We start from the raw sequence: 20998 nt of genomic DNA on the forward strand, positions 1-20998 counted from the left end.
TCTTCAGTTCTTTTGCTGTTGCTGCTGCAGCTGCACTTGTAGTCAATGGCGAAAAGTGTCGCTGTACTTTTTTTTTTTATTTTAATCGCGTTTTCGTAACTGGCAAAATATCCAGTGACAACCAGCTAAATTTAAACTTTGCAAAATAGATGTACAACTTTTCCAAACGTCTCCAAAAATTGCAGGCTATAAGCAAAGATTGAAGCACGACAATTCAATTCCACTTGCGATATACCAAAAAAATACAAGCTGGGAGAGTAACTATGCCGAAACACTGGCTGGCGCCACCAGAGCCAAAAACACTGGGAGGCGGCCTCCTGTCAGAAATCGGGTTCAGAATTCAGAATTTGAACTAGAAGCGTAGGCAACGTTGGTAACATTCTGCAGTGACACTCATTTGAATACAAGATGCAGCTCTAGAGAGTTAAGGAGATCCAACTAATGTAACTGATTACAGCAATTACAGTTTCGTACTATTAACGTCACTTACAAGTGGTTGTTAATTGGCGGGAAATTAACAGTACACTGCTGGAACTGGGCGGGTATATAGCCCGTTTGCCATCTTGAGGAAGAAGCAAGAATAACCCTCTGCCCAAATTGGAGTCTTCATTGGGGATGTTGCCTCAGAAGATAGGACTGTCAGCAGTTACCGCAAGCGTTTCAGGAACGAAATTTTAACCTCTCCAAATGATGCAGCACAGATGGACTCTTCATGGAGTTGTCCCCTTTTATTAAAAACTGGTAAAATCATATGTCTCATATCATCAGAATCCAACGGGGATGGGATGATGATGAGAAGTAATGAGATGCATTGTCCATGTCAAAGAAAAAAAAATCCAGATGCACTATCATGGAACTTGTTCTTAGAAATACAGGCCGATCGACATATATGAACAAAATTCAAGAACTTAATAAATATCAAAGCAACATTATGTATGAGTGGCTTTACATATGTTACATTGATTTGTTTCTACAAAGCTATGGGTGCTTGCACAGTATGGACAAACCAGCTGAGTGGTTTATTGCCTTATTGTACTTCTGTACGTGAATGCTTCAACATGGGGCACAATTTCGCCATTAAATCGTGATTATAAACTGTGCATGAGATGCCAATTTATAGCCATCTGTCAGGTCAGGAAGCTGCATAGACCAAAAGTCTATAATTTTTATTGTGAGGATGAGAAGCCTACCACATCGTTTGCCAACATAGAGGCAAGGAGCGTGGAGAAACAGCAAGAGTTTTTATTTTCCACTATCCTATCGTCGTATCACTTGCAGAGATTATCTGTGGCAGAGAAGCTTTGGGACGCTGTGACTCTCAATCCTGGAAATAACGATTTACAGATTGCTATCATCAGCAAGGATTCTTGGAAAGCTCGGAAGAATATTGGCAAACATATAAGGCTTCATGAGTAATGTTATTTACCAACTCAAACAATAAGAAAGCTCAGAAATATATCCTTGCATATTGTACAGCACTTTAAGCAAGCTGAGGGCATAAATACAAAGACTCAACATAACATGAGATCTTCCCAATAACTGTCCCCTATCTATTACCAAGTGCATCTCAAAAAATTAAACAAAACTATCACCAAGTGAGCTCAAGAGTAAAACAAATCAAGCACCACCAAAATAAATCCAACCTCAAGGGTATATTTACAGAATAACAAATACTAATACTGGCACTAATTTTTCATCTGAACAGAAGGCAATATGCTCAAAAGGTAAACAATTCTATATGGAGTTTTGAAGTTTCAACATATATGATCAGAACTGCTGCCAGTAACACCATACAAAGTGTAAATGCAATAAACTACATACATTCAATTAAAAGGCATCGATCCTGCAGAACTCAAAATGAAGAAATAAGCGAACTCCAGAAGACGGATTGAGACGAAAGGAAATAACTTTACATCTAGTTAAAAAAAAACTGTTATGGGTGAAAGAAAGCAATATAATGGGAAAGAAAAACCTCATTATGATAAGGGTAAGGAATGTCCAGACTGACTAGAAGTAACAAGAGCCATTACCTTGCAAAAAGAAAAAATAAATAAATCTAAACTAGAGAGGCTGATGGAAAAATGAAAAGAGAAGGATACCTCATATGAACAGCATGGAAATGAAAACTTTTTTAAATGCATATCTTTTAATTATAGTCTATCCTTAGTGGAAGAATTAGGTCCAGAGCTATTTTTTTATACCAAACAAATTGTATATCATTACAATACTGAAGGTTCAGGATTGCTGTGCATGCATAACACCTCATAGAGAAATTTAGTTTACTAATATGCATTCTTCCATAAAAACAAATCATGGAACTAAGCAACCAAAGATCTATGTGACACTCAGAATTTTATCCTGCAGTAGTAACCTAAGTACCAGTGGAACTGTCACATGCCACGGCTTTGTTATGTGGTACATTACCGTGGCAATATTCATGGGTAAACAGTATAAGTAACACTAACAATTGGCCCAATGACAAGTATTAAGAAGGCTTATTATTCAAAATCTATCAGATTGTTTGGTATCTTCTCTAACAGTTAGGAATGAATTAGTTAGATCAACTATCTATAATTGTTAAGAGAGTCCTCTATATAATGAGGCGTCTTGTAAATAAACCTTCTCCCTCCCTCTTGAAAATGGGTGCGGGTGTCAGAGTCTGACTCGGGTGCGGGTGTCCGATTCGGCAAACTCTCGAAAATAGGATTCAGGGATTCGTCTAATATATATCATTTTTTTAATTTTAAAAATTGAAATTTATGTTTGTTGCCACAAATCAGGCTACTAATGAGCCACAACAACTAACATATTGAAATACTCATGCTGAATACCTAGCCATCACATGATAAAAAGGGGGGAAAGGAAAGAAAATAGAGACCCACGCTGAATACAGATCGCTCACAACCCACATCCACCTCCACTCTCTGTTCCACTGAGACCTCCAATTCCAATTCCAAATCCAAGCGGCGAACCCCACCAACCACCCTCCGTCACCTTCTCCTTGCCGCAACTGCAGGCATGCTGAGGCCACCTCCGCCGGGCCGTGGGGCCCTGGGCGCTAGGCGGCTGATGTGGACTTCTTCGCTGCCTACCTCGCCCCTCCGCTTGCTGCTCCTCCCACTGCTCCGCCACACTCTCCTGGGACGACACACTCTCCTCCGCCGCCGCCGCCGTCGAGGCCCACTTCCAGGCGCACTGGTCTGCGCTCGCCGGCGCCACGCGGCAGGACCCCGCCCAGGTTGTCACCGCAGAGGACTGACGCTCCCCGCTTGAGCTCCCCTTTCGGTGGCTCGGTGACGTCCACCCATCCCCCGTCACCTCCCTCCCTAGTTAGCTACTTGGACTCGCAGAGACGTCCGGTGCGTGTCGACGTGGCAAAAAAAAAAAAAAAAATTCGGACTTGCGAGTCCTGGTAACACTAGATCTATCTCTATCTATCTAGCAACTCTTGTTTTCATTACAAAAGCATTTCAAAATGTAAACTTCAAACAACAAGTCCAAAATGCATTTCCCCTGCATCTCTATCTGCATTAAAGAGATTGAAAACTTCCTCATATAACTTTGGATATAGTGTAACGCGTATGATACTGGCTGTATGTTTACTTAACACTAAGCAGGGGCAGTATATTTGGATTTACCTTTTCAACCTCAACTGCCAGCAAACTATGCACAGCTGATCCAGACCACAAGGCCTATGGTGATAAGATCCCCAAATGTATTATGCCATGCTAGAATTCCAGTGAGGTACGTATACTTGTAAAGACCTATTCTGTAATTTTTATTTATAGATGCTGTGAACATATTTACAATGTATAACTATCAGACAGAGGAAGGCCAGACAAAATGGCTAGAATGGGATTCGATTACTATAAGGGAGATATATATTAAACCTCCCCAAAACTGCAACAAAACCTCTCTGAAACTTATAAACTTGGATAAAACCTTTATGAAACTTGGATGAACCTCTCTGAAACTTGAAATTTTTTGAATGAAACCTCTCTGAAACTGGTGATGACTGCTATCGTATTCCAACCTGGTTCCACGCATTAGTAGCGCTCTTTATAATAATGACCAATTAGGCATAACTTAAGGAACAAAATCCTCATGCCAACTGCAAATGATGTAAGCCACATGCCAGCATGACTACAATATATAGCACTCGAGAGAAAAATAAAGTATATTTGATAGCAAATGACTACTTTGTGACAAAAATAGCAGATAACTACATACAAATTGTCTGATAAGTACCACGATGCGATAGATGGAAACAAATGCTACTGGCATAATCAGAGCCAAGAGCCCAACGCATAATGAACCATTTAACGAAAGTGTTTCCACTGTTTATCTTTTAGAAACAACTATTGTACCTTAATACTTGGACATAATGAGTCAATTTAGTCATTGTTTCCACCAGTTCTGATGAAAATATACTCATACATCAACAGTATAAGTGTTTCCAACATATGCCTTATAAATAGTTTCTATTTCTAGTGACACTGAAACAAAACTGAATGCAAATAAATCACCAGCAACTGCTATATCTATGCTCCAAATAAAACTTGAAATGCACAAGCACATAATAGTGCGATAAACTTACAGATCAAATGTGTGTTATGGCTCCTCAATTTGTTGGAGTCCAGAACCATAGTTCTGTCCGAAGCACTTTTGCTTCCATAATGGTGCTTAGGTGTGCGAAATGAATGAGCTCTAAATACAGCACCCAATAGATAAGCAGATCTTTGCTTATTTTTGGAAGATTCCTCTGGAGATGAGATGCAGAACAATGTGGATAGTGTACAGAGTTCACCTGCCTTTTCCACCGCCCATCAAGACACACCATGGCCTAACAACAGCCATGAAGCAAGACATACCATATAGACGGTACAATCTTGTGCGAAGAAGGATCCAACTTGTTCCATCCAACTAGTCATATGAATTGATCTTTTCAAGTAGCAGTGATGTATTAGCCCCATGCAAACGAGGGTTTAACCCCATCACTGTCTTTAGGTCTTGCATTGAGATGGAGTTAATCTCTGGAGGTATAATACCACCCTGCCCAGGAATATGATTTTGCTGTGATACACTATTTATTAGCTTTCGGCACAGCTGCTGCTTCAATGCCACATGTCTCAGTTTCCCATGTTGAGATCTTGCTCTAACTAGCTCAACATAAGATCCAAACAACTGCTTTATGAAAACGTCTATTCCATTATTCAACAAATTGGCACACTCTATCGAGACCCCTCCCAACCCTTCTGCTTCTGCCATTTTTTCCATCCTCCTTTTCACTAACAATGTATCACATATTTCACCAAGTTCAACACAAGTATCAGAGGTATCATTCAAAGTGACAGAAGCAAGGTCTAAAAGTTTTCGGGCCCCACCAAAACTAGCAGAATGTAACTGAATGCCAAGTGGAGCTTGCACCGGACCTTGTGAATGGTGTATAATTTCTTGTCCCAGGTTTTCTCTGGAAGGCATAGAAGAAGGGCCATTGCTACGCAGGGAGTCATGTAAATTTAATGCTTCCTTCTCACGCGGTCGCTTGATAAGCGGCTCCACATGCTCACTTTGTTGAAGTTGTGTACATCTCTTCAGATTACTCAAATGAGGAACACCATTCTCCCGAATAATAGTATCACAATGATTCAATGATGACTTCTGGGTTAGTACATTTTCTCTTCTGCTTAATGGTTTGTTCTCTTTGACATTCTGGTTCAAAGCACCACCATTGTCCCAGACAGGAGGAACAAGTGCATGTCCTGAATTGGTGACATCTCTGACCAGCTTAGGGTCGTTAATTACAGGTGGGCCACATGCTTGACTGGCATTATGGAGGATAGAACGGATGAGGTGGTTGTGCAATGGGAGGTTCTCACGGCCAAGTGCCATAAGACAGAGCTTATCGAATTCATTCTTGCTCAATCTTGATGATAAGAACCTCTCCAGGTGCTGAAAGTACTTCTTTGCTCTCTCAGGCCCAATCCTTTTAACAATCTTGGACTTGATCTCACGAACGTCAATACGAGTGCTCTGTCCTACTGCAGATGATGGCAATGATTGCAAGCTTGGTGCCGGTTGCACTGATGGTGGTGTAGAGGACGGCATTTCTCAGGAAAGAGATTCCATATAAATACAACTGAACCGCAAAGTCGAACCCCAAGTAAATGTCCAGTAAAAACTGTACCTTTAAAATCTGACCTCTGATATTACACTGCCAATCGTGGAAAATCACTGCAATGAACAAACATCTGTTTCAAATATATAAACAGTGCAAAGTAACAACAAAGCATGGGAAAACACGCCACCAGTAGCCAAATGGCTCAGCCAAGAACAGTGAATCTGTATCTCCAGCTAATAAAATACTAAGGGTGCGTCTGGGTATAGGGTTAGGGGGTGGGTTTGGTATTGGAATACGGGGTGGGATAATCCAAACCCTAGACAGGAAATGATCGAGGTTTAGTATTAGCCCACCCTTGTCCCAATCATTACCCCTAAATCCAAAGGAGTCATAATGATACAAATTCCCCCAATCCAAGACAGACCAACATAGCTTACAAATGTAGATGGCAAGAACCTAAAGTGGACCCACAAAAAGGGAAAAGGAGAGAAAAGTCACTATGTGGCCTCAGTATACAGGTCAATGGTATATGTTTGTAATTGCTTATATAACATTGATCTAATACAAGAGCGAATGGCCTATGATTACATTCAAATGCGAACACCGCCATAGACATAAGGCTGTTGATAGGTCCAACCTCCAATGGCTGGCAAACTGAAAATATGTTTTGCAAAATATGCCAATGCTATCACATGAAACTTATTTCCAAACATATGATGTAGTTCAGAACTCCAGCAGTATGTATTGGAGCCTTACTGTGTTGTATTAGTTGGCAACATCTAAAGCTGCTGTAGCAAATTGTGCAGGATATTAAAATCTTTGGTTGGCTGTGGCTATAGGTAAGATCCAAAACACCTACTAAACCAACAAAATGTGACTAACACAATGCTATTGGTATTCTTGGAGATCAAATCGATCTTCAGTTAGAATGGCCAAGCTCCTTAAGCATGCTCCTTAGAAGATATGAAATTTCCACTCAGTGGAAGATGTTGTTTTTGAAAAAATGAGATCAACAGATAAACTCCATTATAAAATAAGAGCTTGAAAAGGCCCAACCAGATACAACAAAGGTAACTACACGACAGAAAGGCACTGTATGTGATTTTATGAAGGAATGAGATCAAACTCGTGTAGAAAAATCAACCACAAACAAGTGAACTCCCACTAGTGATTCCATTAAAATGGCATGCCCAGGTGAACTATAAACTAAAAAAACAGCAACTCTGAAACCGAACCAAAAACAGAATAACACAAGTCTCCATGATTCGGCCATGCTGCCTTTATTTACATCTGTACGAAATTCAAACTTGTAAGCTAGATTCCCTTGGGTAAACAGAACCAAACATAGGTAATCAAGAACAATCCAATCCATAATCTACAAACTAAAACCTGGGACCACCAAACTACATGGAAAAACTCCAAATATCCACCAAACAGATAACCAAAATCGCAAGCTCCAGAGTGACCAAATTTTGGACAGCACTACGTTCAAAATTTAAATCATATCCCCAATTCAAATGAACCCAACCTTTGATGATCCAATCCACAGCACCTCAATCAAGCTAGGGTTTCACACCAAATTCAAACTCCCAAGCTCGTCTCCATGCACAGTGAAAAGACAAATCCACCAAATAACGGGTAACTAAGACCCCATATCGCAAGCTCCACCGGAGCACCAAACCTCCGACATGAGAAGGGCACACAGCTCAAGCTCCCGAATCCCCAGCTCGGCCCCTCTGATCCAATCCGGGCCACCCTTAATTCCGACCGAAGGCTAGGTTTCCGCCCCGAATTCGAGCTCTGCGGCGCCCGAATCACGAGCCCGAGGCCGCGCCGGCGAGTGGCGGGCCGCCATTGACCGCCGGCCCGCCATTGCCAGCCGCGCCGGCGCCGCGCGTGGGGGCGGATCGAGGCGAGGAGGATTGGGGCTCTCACCTTTGCTTCTGACGCTACTGGGCGCGCTGGCAAGGCGGCGGGGAGTTGGGGACGGAAGCGATCGGGAGTTGCTGCTGCTGCTGCTGCTCCCGTCGAGCTCAACGCGCTGCTGCACCTGCCACCGGGGAGGCGGGGGCTCTCGTGGGACGCTTCGCTTGCCGGGGCGGCGGGGGCTCGGGTGCTTCGCCGGCGACGGCGACGACCTATGCTGCGACGGAGGAGGAGGTGGTGGTGCGAGTTTGCTGGCTGCTGTTCGGTTGGGCTTGGTGTTGGCCGGGACTGCCGTTCTCCGTTCCGTCTCAGTCTTCGATGTTGTACTTGCTATCTCTCTCTGACTCCCCTCCCTTAATCGCTTGCCGCCGTCTCCTTCTTTCTCCCTTTTTTTTTTGTCACATTTTGGTTTCCCTAGCTCTAATTTTTGTCGATTAGATGATCAAACGACTTAGATCTTACATGTGTCTCCCCATATTTTCGACCAAGAGAAATCCCCTGTGTCTTCTTTTATTTTTTATTTTTTTCAAAGGGATGAAAATATATTAAAAGGAAAGCACATTACATCCCATATTACAACAAAGACCCAATAAAAAAAGAAAATTATACCAAAGTCCTTCTAGGTCTTCTCCATCGAGGATGACAACTCCTCCGGCTGTTATCGCCAAACAAGAACACCAGAACCGATCCGACTCCACTGCTGTGATAAAAAGAGGCACCAAACATTGGTCAAAGCCACAATAGCCAACACCCTAAACACAGCATGACGTATCTGGACCACTGAACGTGTATCGGCTAACACCTTACTAGGCACAGCATGGAAGAGAGAACCCCATCACCGGCGACCCACTCACCGATCTAGAAACAAAACGTGAACATGGGAAAATGCTAAGCTTCATATCGCAAGAAACAACAGAACCAACCTCCCTCGGACATCACCGGAGATGGAGACGACACTGTCACAATCGCCAGTGAAACCGAGAAGATTCGGAGAATATATTACACAAACACAAACAAACCTTTCACAGCTCCCTAGGGACAACGATGGAGATAATGTTATCAGAGGAAGCCCGTAAAAACAAAAGTTCGAAAGGTGTTACTGCCGATGAAGCCACTAGGGAAACAACCTAAACCTTCCAAACCTACATTGAAAACAAACTAGAAACTACCCTACAAACTATATCTAGTGTCAATTTGCTGAAATCCCCGCACCTCTGACGCCGAAGAAGCAGCCAGAGGTGAGGGTTATGTGAGATCAACAATCTTGAGTCTAAGAGTATTGTAGTGAGGGATAAGTGGATGACATCAGAGATGGAGACTCGTCCTTTGTGTATTTTTTTATTAAAGTATCCACGGAATTATATTGTCGAAATAATTGTACAAGTTCATCCAGACGTCTTATAACACACAGGTTTGGATGAAAGTAGCTAAAACATATTTAGACTTAACATAGTTTTATAGCACACGGACGCACATAGATAGAAAAGGACAAAACCCATCTCACACTCTAAAGTCTGATGGTGTGGCCACATAACCACGAAACAAAATGTCTATCTAATACCCCGATATTGCAATACCGGGTCACTACGCCACGTACTATGGTTTTGAAGGTGGTTTCACTGGAATAGCTGACATGGTTGCTATATGGTGATAAAAAAATAAACACTTTATTTTTTACCTACTATTTCCGTCTCCTATTCCATTTTCCACTTTCATTTTAGTCTGCCACTTTTTAATTTCTTTTTAAATGGTGGGAGTTATTTTATGTTAATGACTACGGGAAAATATAAAAGAGAAGAAAAAGGTAAAAAAATAAACTTCACATTATTTAAAATATTTTAAACAATCATTACCATATGGCATCCACGTCAGTTTTCATGTGGCAAAACCACCTTCAAAATTACGATGTGAGATTGATTGATCTAGTTTTATAAGGTGAGAGGTTGAATAGATTTTTTTCCCTCGGTATGTTATGTGGCGCACAATCAAACTTCAGGGATATATTATATGGACTTTTTCCAATAGAAAATATATCCAAATAAGTCCTAGTAAATCCTGCTAAAAACAGTCATACATCCATAAAAAAATACCATCATAGTCACACATCCTGAGCAGAATCATCACCGCATCACCAACGCTTGTAATAGTTCATTTGCACGTCATGTTTGTAGATGCTTCTAAAGCGATCTGGCCGCCATCTCCATCTTGAGTTGCCCCCCTTGAAGTGAATACGTTTGATGTCGTGGCCAGTACTTGAGTATCAGGTTAAGATAAAGTATCCCTGAATGATTAGCATATATCATTATGAACTAGCCATGCATCGAGGCCCTTCTTCCTAACACAGGGTGAGCAATATCTCTGAGTTATTGCTATGGTGAAAGCTGCATAAAGAGCAGCAATAAGGTTTCTAGATAGCTTATATGCGCGACCACTTCAACGTTGTTCACCTACAATCTACGTTGCTTCCTCGATGATATACTCCGTCACAAGTCCTTACTCCATTGAGCATGTACAGTATCAACCGTCGAAGGAGCATTTATCTCTAAGTCCGTATATGTGTATTTGTAGCTTGATTGGTACCATTTGTATAACACCTACACTTGTCACATATCTACTAACTTGTCTACGATTTATTGTTGTTAGTACCAGTTACATATGCAACAGTAGTTGAGTGATTTTCTTTTATCGTTTACAAAGAGGGTCTATGGTTTACGTATGCAATGGACCTACTGCATTTATCTATGATTTACATGATGTCTTTATGATTTACATTTGGTTGCCTGCTAATCTTATTGGTTTACATAACATTCTCAATCGTTAATGTAATATGTCTCATAGTAGAATCTGATAGTAGAATAATATGCATCTTTCCAACATCGTCTGTTGGCATTAAGGTGTGCACTCACAATATCTACCTCCTACTTTTGTCATACCTTCGTGCTATCTCATACCTTTTCTATATTCTATTGTTACTGAATCCGTCACTCTAACCGCTTCTTCCCACCCCATCGATCTATCCGTAATTTGCCATTCACCTCTCCTCAAATCGTCGGCAACACCGGCAGACTCCACACCTATCATCGACACCACCATCGAAACAAATGGCCATGCCATCAACTGGAGCACGAATCTTTGAGCAAATCCAAAGGAGACAATTAAGTGATTTCCTCAAATGATAGTGTCTTGCTGTAACAATTCCTTTTTGGTTTCGTGGTGCGTTCAACTTAAGGATGGCAATCAGGTGTGGTGGGTACGGATATTACTCACATATACCTGTATATGCTAGTTTTTACCCACTCGTGGGTATACTTGCAAACGCCCTGGGCAAAAAATGGGCACCAAACCCGTCGCTCGCGGGTATGACTTGGATGGGTGGCACTAGCGGTAGCGATGCGGGGCGGCGCGATGTAGGGCGGGTCAGGGTGGCGCGGTGCAGGGAGGAGCTAGCGACGGTGGGGCTGGGACTAGGAGGCATGGCGGGGTGTGCTAGGAGCTTGGAAGAGGGAGTGGCGGTGGGAAATTGGGAATGGGAATACACTGGCTGGGAGAGGATAAGGGATTTAGAGGATTGGGTTAGGCCCACCTGTCAGATTGCACTACGCCAAAACAACACATTAGTGGCGGGTGATAACCGTCATTAGTGACGGTTATAGCAACTGTCACACTTATTGCGTCACTAATGATAAAATATTAGTGATGAGTTGGGACCCGTCACTAATGACAATCACCAGTACGAGTCATAATTGAGACCCGTCATTGAAATGTGTCTCCTATGACCTGAGCAGGCCTATTACCCGTCACTGTGACCATCATTAGTGACGGGCGTATGTACCACCAGTCACTAATTATTGATCTCCAATGATGGGTAGCTTTTCAACCCGTCTCTGGGACTCGGTCATTAGTGACAGGTGATAACTACAAACTGTCACTATTGACCGAGTCATTAGTGACAGTTTCTTACCACCCTTCATTTGTTACTGAGTCATTAGTGACGGGTAGATTTCCAACCCGTCTCTGGGACTCGGTCATTAGTGACGGGTGATAACAACAATCCGTCACTAGTGACCGAGTCATTAGTGACGGGTGTATTTACCACCCATCACTAATTAACTAAAACTAGTGACGGTAGCTACAACCCATCATAGGTGTTATGAGTCATTAGTGACAGGTATCTTTTTAACCCATCTCTAATCACTAAGTTCCAGAGATGGGTTGGAAAGCTACCCGTCACTGGGACTCGGTTATTAGTGACGGGTGAATTTACCACCCATCACTAATAGTCTCATCCCCGAAGGGATTTATCTTTTTCCTGGCTACATCCTGAAGCAATGTCAGGATTTGGCAGCCGCCTTGTCCTGCGAATAAGACACATCCAGATACATTCATGCCATAGTCACCATTCATTTCAAGATATATACCCACATGGACCAAGTCATGAGATACGCAACCACAAATTACATAATCAAAAGTCCTCAAAACGTACAACGGCGTAAGTACACATCAAGAGCTCGAATTATATAAGTAAAAAATGCAACCTCGAATTACATAAGTCGAAAGTGCAACCACAAATTACATAAGTCAGAGCCCTGCCTCCCTACAATAGAACTCACCTTTCGAAGAGACGACTTTGATCATTAAGAATGAGGCGATCCGTGCTCGAATGTTGGAGAGTGCAGAATTCCTGATGTTGCCATTCGGTAAGCTGAATTCCTATTGAATGAAAGTAGTTACGAAAAAAGTATGCAATTAGCGTGAGCAAAATCATTTTATCATCGGATATTTGTAATGAATAAAAATAGCTATGAAAAGACTATGCAATTATCATACATCTAGGGATTTCATATCCTTTGCTGCCATGAATAGTAGAATGCGACACGTAACGTAGAATCCGCAGGAATTGTTCGGTGGTTGTTGGTGACACTGGAGAGGGAAAAACCGCCAGTTCGAAAGGAAAAAATCACCGAGATTTGATTTGGCCAAAAAAATTACCCCTTTGCCGAGCAGCCATGTCGGACAGACACTGTCTGGTCGTGCTACTCGGTGAATAAAATAATAGTAAACATCACTCATTAGTGACGGGTTATAAGGACACCCATCACTAATGAGCGAGCCATTACTGATTGGTCTCATAACAACCCATCACTAATGAGTAGCATGGCAGGGAGCCGCTAAGGCTACATTTAGTGATGGGTTATAAAGACACCCGTCACTAATGACTTAATATTAGTGACAGGTTATAAGGATATTTGTTACTAATTATTTAACATTAATGACGGGTGATAAGGATACACGTCACTAATGACACATGCAAAGATCAACTTCTACAAACAAGAAAAGTACATGCATGCAAATAGAGAATACTTCAACATCCCATTCAATAGAACAGAACTAAACTTTGATGGACGATATCCTAAAGCAATGTCAGGATTTGGCAGCAGTTTTCACATTCAAGAACACAGATTTACATCCAGAAACTTGAATTTAACTCAAGTCAGTCATACAATATAGTTATGCATACTACTTATGCAAATATCCATACATCATTACACTTGAGCATTTGTCGAAGCATATAACCTCTGATATTTAACATAGTTAAAATCTACAATACTGTATCCTATTACTTCATCGATATACATTAGCGTATGAATTAGTGCACTCTCTTTCGCTTGGCATGGACGACCCGATATTTTACCATAGATAATAAATAAGGTCTTATTAGCTGATTCATTTCCATTTAAATGAAACCTTATATCAGCCTAGAACTTGCCTTCAACAGTGAAGTCCACTCCGAGGCCACAAAAGCTTAACCCAAGATGCTTCATAGCTTGATCTAAGATAGCATGAAAGCTAATTACCGCAAATGTGTCACCAAAATATCCTAGAAGCAAAGAAAATATAATTATGAAAATAATACACTGTTGGAGCAATAGTTCGTCTTGCCCCAGCAAATACGACGAGAGTTTCTTTTAAGGAGGTGACTCAAGCTTGGAGACGAAGTTTGAGAGGAAGGAACACCACAAATGTATCAATAGTAAAAATATGGACTGGAGGGAGTATCACAGGAAGACTTGTGATTGTGCTCCTCCGTCCTGTGTTGAGCGGGCTCCTTCTCACCTCCTTCTTCTAGATGACCATGACCCCCTATTTATAAGGTAGTACGTAGCTTAGTGTACAAACTACACAATGTACAAATATCTAGGACTTAGCTGAATTACTGGGCCTTATCTTGGATAACTACCTTTTACCCTACATAGAAGATAAATATCTACCGTGGTAACTATTTTGGTGCCTGCCCCCTGAGGGGTGAGCCGGTTTCCAATTATGACCCGGCGCCGCTCTATCGGGGGTGTCAGGATGACTTGCATTGTGTTGGGGTGTCAGGATAAGCACCACTTGCACCAGTATTAATTGCCGGTTACCTCACGTCAGGTCAATTGCAAGGGATGTACTTTCTTCCCTGATATTGTCTCCGGAGGCAGGCTGTGTCTTTAGTCTTCGGAAGGCCGTATGGGCACTGGAGGGGCGGTCCGAAGGGGTCCGCAGCCTCCGAGGATAAGGTCTCCTGCTGAGTTCAAAGACCAAAGGCTCTAGAGGGACTTGCTATAGGTTCGAGTCTTCGGAGGGCCACGTACATCCCGGAGAGGTGGCCTGAAGGGGTTCGCAGCCTCTGGGGATAAGGCCTCCTGCTGAGTTCTGAGCCTTTGATAGCGATCGTCAACCATTATCCTCAGGCTGTTCTGTTTTCCCCTAACAGTACCCCCTCATTTTCTGGTCTCGACGTTTGGAGGGGTGAGAGGTGTAACATCTTGAATTTAGCATATTAATTAATAGCAAATTTCAGTGCAAATTTTTTAAAAAAATTATAGTAAATTAAACCAAATAAAATCAAGGAAATATGTATATGAATATACATACTAATATTAATTGGCTAAGTATTCCAAAATACACCAAATTTATTTTAAGGTAATCCCTGCCTTAAGTTGATTCATACACGATTGGTTTATGGCTTTTATGCTTTTTTGAGTGGAGGTTTGAATTGAATGTCTCTCAATTCAAATCTTTTTTTAGATTCTATCCAACATAGATCCAAATCGAATTTAAATCTTTTTGATTCAAATCATATTCCCAAATCTCGAAGCTTTACCTATATCTCATAATTCAAATATTCCCATTTAAATTGATCCTAATCCAAAGTCAAATTCAAATTCAAATCTCTCATTTGAATTTAATCCCACAACCATTTTTCCTTTTTTTCCCCTTCTCCCTGGGCCGAATCTCCCTTTTCCTTCTCTGTTTAGCCCACTGACCCGGCCCATTTTTCCTCAATTCCCTCACTCTTCTCCCACGCTCGGCCCACCAGTGCACCGAGCTGGCCCAGCCGTTCAGCCGTGCACTCGCCAGCGCGAGCCCGCGCCCCGCCCTCGTTGCGCCATCCACGTGTCGCTCATCCACCTAGCCTGCACATGTGCTATCTCCTCCTTCCTCCAGCGCGACGCCACGCCACGCTGTCCACCATCGCGACAACGTCGCCTGCCTCCGGGAAATATCGCCGCAACAACCCTCCGCGCCCTCGCGCTCTCTCCTCTCTCTACCCTAACAACACGCTGCCCGAGCGCCTGACACCATGTGACTTCCGCGCTCGCTCTCTCCGCCTCTGTCACCGCGCGAGGCCCAATGGTGAGCGCCGCCATCGTGCCGTGCCACGCCCTCGCGCCCTTGCCTCCTCTCTGCAGCTCCCTCCCCTCTATAAATAGAGCCTCGGTCTCTCCCTCTCTCTCTTTCCCTATTTCACCATGCCACCGCACCATCGTCATCGCCATTCACGTCACCGTAGCTCGCCTCTGTTGATCCCCCGACCACGTGCTACTGAGGAGCCCCAGGACCTTGCCACCACCTCTGTGCCACTGCCTATTCATTGGAAGCCCGACAGGAGCCCATCCGCACCAATAGCCGAGCAGCGCTGCCGCCGCCTCTTCGATGAATCATCGACTGTCGTCCCGCTTCTCATCATCCTTGAGCACGATGAGCTCCCCAAGCCCTTAGCACCCCCTCCTATATAGCGCGTAGTCGCCCCGTGCTCTCTCTTGGCTCTCGTGCACCGCCGTGTGTTTGACTTCCGCCGCCATGCTTTGGCTCAACACCAGCATGCTGGTGCTCTGTGTGCGTGGCTGGCCATCGTGCCGTGATGCCTAGAGACCTTAGGCCCCTTTTTCTATGCAAGTTGGCACCTCCCAGTACAAGGGAGGTGCTGCTCGATTTTTGGCCACACCAATGCCGCTCTTCAGCCGCCGGTTGGTGTTGATCTCGTCGCCAGCCGCCATCAACGAGCTCCCCGCCGCATCCACCGTACCACGTAGAAGCCTGGCGTCGACTTCCCGTCGTGAAACCCCGTCGGAATTCCACACCGATGAGCTTCCCAATGCACGCCGCTGTGGAATTCTCCCCGCTGGCCACTTTTTCCCCTCCCCTCCGCCGCTCGCATTGTGCCAGTGCGCTCACGCGCCCACGCTCGCCTCAAGCGCTGCCGGCCTACCAGGCCGGCTTAGCCATTCAAAGGCCATGCCCCAGTGAGCCAACCCAGCTCTCGTAGCCCGTTAAGCCACCCAACCCTAACCCGAGTGGGCTGACACTGTGCAACCCGAGCCCGACCTAGACCTAGCCCAATCTGGGCCCATCTCGGCCCAACTGGTACTGTTCATAAGGGTCCAACCGATCACTGTTCATGTGGCCCAGGTTACTATTTAGTGGGCCCCACCTGTGGTCCCTCTCATGAATAGTGCTATTTGGTATTTTCCGATTTAATTTAAATTAAATCTTCCGGGAGCCATAACTTCTCCGTTCTGGCTCCGATTTTGGCGATTCTTTCACCAAAATTCATCTAAAATCGAGATCTACTCATCTATCACATTGTGATATCCATTAGGGCTTATTTGGTTTTCTATTTGGTGTTATTTGATTCTTCTCTAGTATAGTTGTTATTAATTGTAGTCACAATTGCAGAGCAACCAGAGTTCTATGAGTGCTGTGCAGGAAGCATCAGGAGCGAGGAGGATCCTAACTACAACTAAGACTTTGAAGAGAACTTCAGAGAAGGCAAGTCCTATATCCTTGATCATACTGAACCTATGATTTCTAAATAATCTACATGATCAACTAAAACTGAACTATTATCGCATGTGCTATGTATTGCGCTTTTACAAACTACTTGTAATAGTTAATCCTAGCAAACACAAGCCATGCCATGAATATTATCACCCAGAATACATATCACCCTAGGATTACCTATTGTTATCTATATTAAACAATAGACGACGCCTTGATACCTAGCATGCTTAGGATTGAATACGCCTCTCTAGAGACATCGCTTAAAATGCATCTCTTCGGAGATAACAATTTACTGTTATCAATGTTAACTCATATAACATGAATCCTTGATGGTTATGAATTCTGTGGTGGTTGTGAAATCCTTGACATCGTGTGGGATATGGTGGGAGATGTGTAAAAATGGGTGAAAACCGTTTTGGCAAGGGCAGGTGGAGTAGTACTTTGGACGAGGATGCTCCTAGGAGCTTGAGTCACCTTTGTGGTGTTCATTGCCAGAAGATACCTGCTCTGGCCGATTAAGGACTGAGTTATTGCGCCGTCATGCTTAGCCACCTCCGTATAACCATGCATCCTGAATGGGCAGGACTTGACTTTTCGTTCACCGGATTGAGTTGGGCATCATAGTAGGAGGCTGGGGAGCAGCGAGAAGCCAAGTGTTCATCTGAACCTCTGTTGAATATTTCGAGAGACGGCCTAGCCAATCTGGTATTCTGAACATGGTCCTAGTACTCGGGGTGTCTTATAGAAAAGCCCGGCAAGAATGGTGTTTGGAGGGCCTTGGTATGATTCGCTCCTCCACCTGCAACCGATGGAGGCTGAGCGTATCACGTGGGTATAGTGTACAACCTCTGCAGAGTGTAAACCTATCCGAATAGCCGTGTCCACAGTCATGGACATGTGAAAGCAGTAACCCTGATGATTAGACTCCGGGTGCGTGTGTCTTGATGAGTGAGTGTGTGGACTAGATGTCCGTGTGATGAGGTTCTTGGCTCGATCCGCCAGAAGTTGTGTGGTACTAGAAGTACACCAGATGTGATAATAGGGACTGCGGAGTGAGGTGTAGCCCCTCCCAGGACCGAAAACCCCCAGATAAAGTTTGTTACCCGGTTTTAAACTATTTAAAACAGCTTTAAAGTCAATAATAAATGATACAATGGAATACCTACATAAGCCATTTTTCCCTTAAAACTAAACCGTAAAGCCTTATCCTTGAATTACCTATTTATACATCTATCAACACCTTGAAATAATATAGAGCTTGCTGAGTACCTTCTGTACGCACTCTTGCTGTCATTCAGGTGAAGAGGCAGACCCTGCTAACATCGGAGGCAAAGGTGAGGATGAAGAGTAGCCTCTAGAGTCGCGTACGCACCCTAGCTGCTTGTGGCTTAGGTTTCTGCTTTCTGCTGTGCTTTTGTTGGCTGTTCGGCTAGGTTTGTAATATACACTATGGTTTGTAACCTTTTGTACTCTGTAACCTTAATACTTATGTACGAAGTTTAACTGTGATACTACAACTGTTATACTAGTCGTATTAGCTACTTAATCCAGGGATTGATACAGGAGGCACATGAGATCCCAAAAATAGGGTCCTACAGGAGTGGTATTAGAGCCATGTTTGGTTGTAGGATGTGATCTTAGGATAAACTTGCTCGTGTCTACCTATTTTCTGAAAATACTATGTTGTCAAAACATCTTCTGCACTTACCTTCTGTCTTTTTGTTTTTGAAACCCCTTTTATGTTGGATGGAAGACGAGGATTGAAGCACAGTGCGATGTCTACAAGTAAAGGGCTTTCTCAAGTTGTTGTGGGAAGCTTGTTGCTGCCTGGGATACACTCGACGCCCAGAGTACACCGGGCGTGAGTACGATGAGAATGAATCCCAGAAGTGCCAGGTTTTTCTGTAGTCTTTGATTGCCCTTACCACTACCATCGTCGTTCTTTAACGGATCATGTTTTAGACCCCTCGGGCTTCCGGATGTTGACATATCGATTTCCTCCAAACGGTGAAGCCTTGTAGGAGGTTAGGCTCTGATACCAATTGAATGTACTTAAAGTTGCCTAGAGGGGGAGGGGGTGAATAGGCTTTTCTGAAAATTAAAACTAAACAGCGGATTAAACAAATGCCGGATACTCCGGTGAAGATCGGATACTCCGGTCTGTCCGGAGTATCCGGTCTATACAGGATCTCGAGAACAACTAAAGCTAAGCAAGTATAACTAAGGACTAAAAGATAACACTAGTGCTATTATCAGAACAAAGCTTAAACAACAAGAGTTAATAGCAAGATGATCACAAAAACTAATATATGGGAAAAAACCCAAAACTACACAACTAGTAAAACTTGCACAAGTGATGAGACAATAAATTATCCCGGAGTTTGGCCACCTCACAAAGAAGTGCCTACGTCTCCGTTGAGGAGCTCACAAAGAGCCGGGCCTTTTCCAACCCTATCCTCTTCTAGCGACCACAAAGATCAAGCTAGATTTTCTTACTCAAGTCGATGTCGATTACAAACTTTCCGTGGCACTCCATAATAATTGGGTGCTCTATGGGCGACGCCTTGTTGTCTAGGAGCACAAGGCTCTAAGAGAAATGATCACAAATGTATGCTCGATGATGAACTCAATGCTCAATGACTCAACTTCACTTCCAAACACAATCTCTCAAATTTGACGCAAAACTAAGCACTAGAGATGTTTGGAGGGCTTTTAAATGCTCTTGGGAAGCTTTGTAAAAGTGGATCTCAGCAGCAACAGGAAACAATAAATGCTAGGGGTGTAGGGGTACATATATAGCTCACCCTCAAAAACTAGCCGTTATTGTTCTGACATACCTACCCCAGAGTGTCCGGTGAACACCGGAGTCTCCGGCCTGAAATCCAAAATGGGCTCAGAACGGTGTCAAAACTAGCCGTTACGGTTCTGTTGAACTGCCCGGAGTATCCGGTGAACACCGGAGTCTCCGGGCCAGACTTAGTCACCACGAAGAAACAGTCTGGAGACTTGTCGGACTCTCTGGCCTCTCCAGGTACCGGAGTATCCGGTGAACACCGAAGACTCCAGTCATTTAAATTAAATGCTAACCGAGGCACTCTTAGCCAAAAACTTTTTCTTCCCGGAGTATCCGATGAACACCGGAGACTCCGGTCTTTTTCTATTAAAAATAAAAGCTTAACCGAGGCTCTCTACCGGAGACTTTCTCGGAGACTATGGCCAAAAATTCACCAACTACCGGAGTATCCGGTGAACACCGGAGACTCCAGACAATTAAAAATATTCGAAACCAAGGCTCTTCTGGCGGAGTCTTTCTCAGAGACTCCGGCCTAAAACACTGAGTACCGGAGTATCCGGTGAACACCGGAGACTCCAGACTCAGTACACACTGCCTATTTTTCCCGGTGTCCGTGGGTGAATGTGTCTCTCAACTATTGATTCTAATAGGTTATTTTGAGCATTGAGACACCATGAAAGCTAACAATTGCAACCCTCTTAATAGTACGGCTAACCTAGACTCAATTTCAAAGATATAACAATTTAAATCCTATTGAGTACTATACACCACTTCTCTTTTCTTTTCGAGGGGCGTAAATCATTGCGAGTCTTCACAATTGAGACTAAAACCTGTTCATAGCTTCGATAAACATATTAGCTCCTTAATTATTTTGTCATCAATAAGCCAAAACCCACTCAGGCCTAGATGCACTTTCAATCTCCCTTTTTTGGTGATTGATGACAACACGATTAAAGCTTACAAAGATAGCTGAATGAAAAGGATTTTGAATTCTAGAAGATATGGTGAGCTCCCCCTAAATGTGTGCATTGATTGAGAATCGAGTTGAGCTC

The 20998-nt window shown here is 43.4% G+C and overlaps 2 protein-coding genes across 9 annotated transcripts; both read right to left on the reverse strand.

Annotated features, from left to right (window-relative positions):
* Positions 1-825: 825 nt before the first annotated feature.
* Positions 826-8398, reverse strand: LOC133888186 (uncharacterized). Of its 8 annotated transcripts, none has more exons than XR_009903730.1 (5): positions 8057-8398; positions 4598-6234; positions 1973-2030; positions 1191-1324; positions 826-1095 (listed from the first exon to the last, which is right to left on the reverse strand). XR_009903730.1 is itself a non-coding variant. In XM_062328337.1 (2 exons), exon 2 carries the CDS (start codon positions 6106-6108, stop codon positions 4924-4926), a length of 1185 nt encoding a protein of 394 aa, XP_062184321.1. In that variant the 5' UTR covers positions 6109-6234; positions 8057-8398; the 3' UTR covers positions 4383-4923. The 8 variants fall into 8 exon arrangements, 1 of the variants encoding a protein (XP_062184321.1); XR_009903728.1 differs by having other exon boundaries at positions 1973-4111; XR_009903725.1 differs by lacking the exon at positions 1973-2030.
* LOC133889389 (uncharacterized) lies at positions 7896-16368 on the reverse strand. The gene is made up of 4 exons (XM_062329924.1): positions 16276-16368; positions 12658-12757; positions 12312-12402; positions 7896-8433 (listed from the first exon to the last, which is right to left on the reverse strand). Exons 1-4 carry the CDS (start codon positions 16366-16368, stop codon positions 7896-7898), a joined length of 822 nt encoding a protein of 273 aa, XP_062185908.1.
* Between the last annotated feature and the right edge of the window lie 4630 nt (positions 16369-20998).

This window comes from Phragmites australis, chromosome 13 (genome assembly GCF_958298935.1).
Source record: "Phragmites australis chromosome 13, lpPhrAust1.1, whole genome shotgun sequence".
NCBI lineage: Eukaryota > Viridiplantae > Streptophyta > Magnoliopsida > Poales > Poaceae > Phragmites > Phragmites australis.

Bases quoted from the DNA above. Each gene is read 5' to 3' on its own strand.
- LOC133888186 (XM_062328337.1), bottom strand. From the start codon at position 6,108: ATGCCGTCCTCTACACCACCATCAGTGCAACCGGCACCAAGCTTGCAA.
- LOC133889389 (XM_062329924.1), bottom strand. From the start codon at position 16,368: ATGGCGGCTGGCGACGAGATCAACACCAACCGGCGGCTGAAGAGCGGC. The intron at 12,758-16,275 runs GTGCCAACTTGC...TTCATTCAATAG, and splicing joins CACCTCCCTTGTACTGGGAG to GAATTCAGCTTACCGAATGG. The intron at 8,434-12,311 runs GTAAATTCACCC...CAAAAAAAAAAG, and splicing joins GAGACTATTAGTGATGGGTG to GGAGAAAGAAGGAGACGGCG.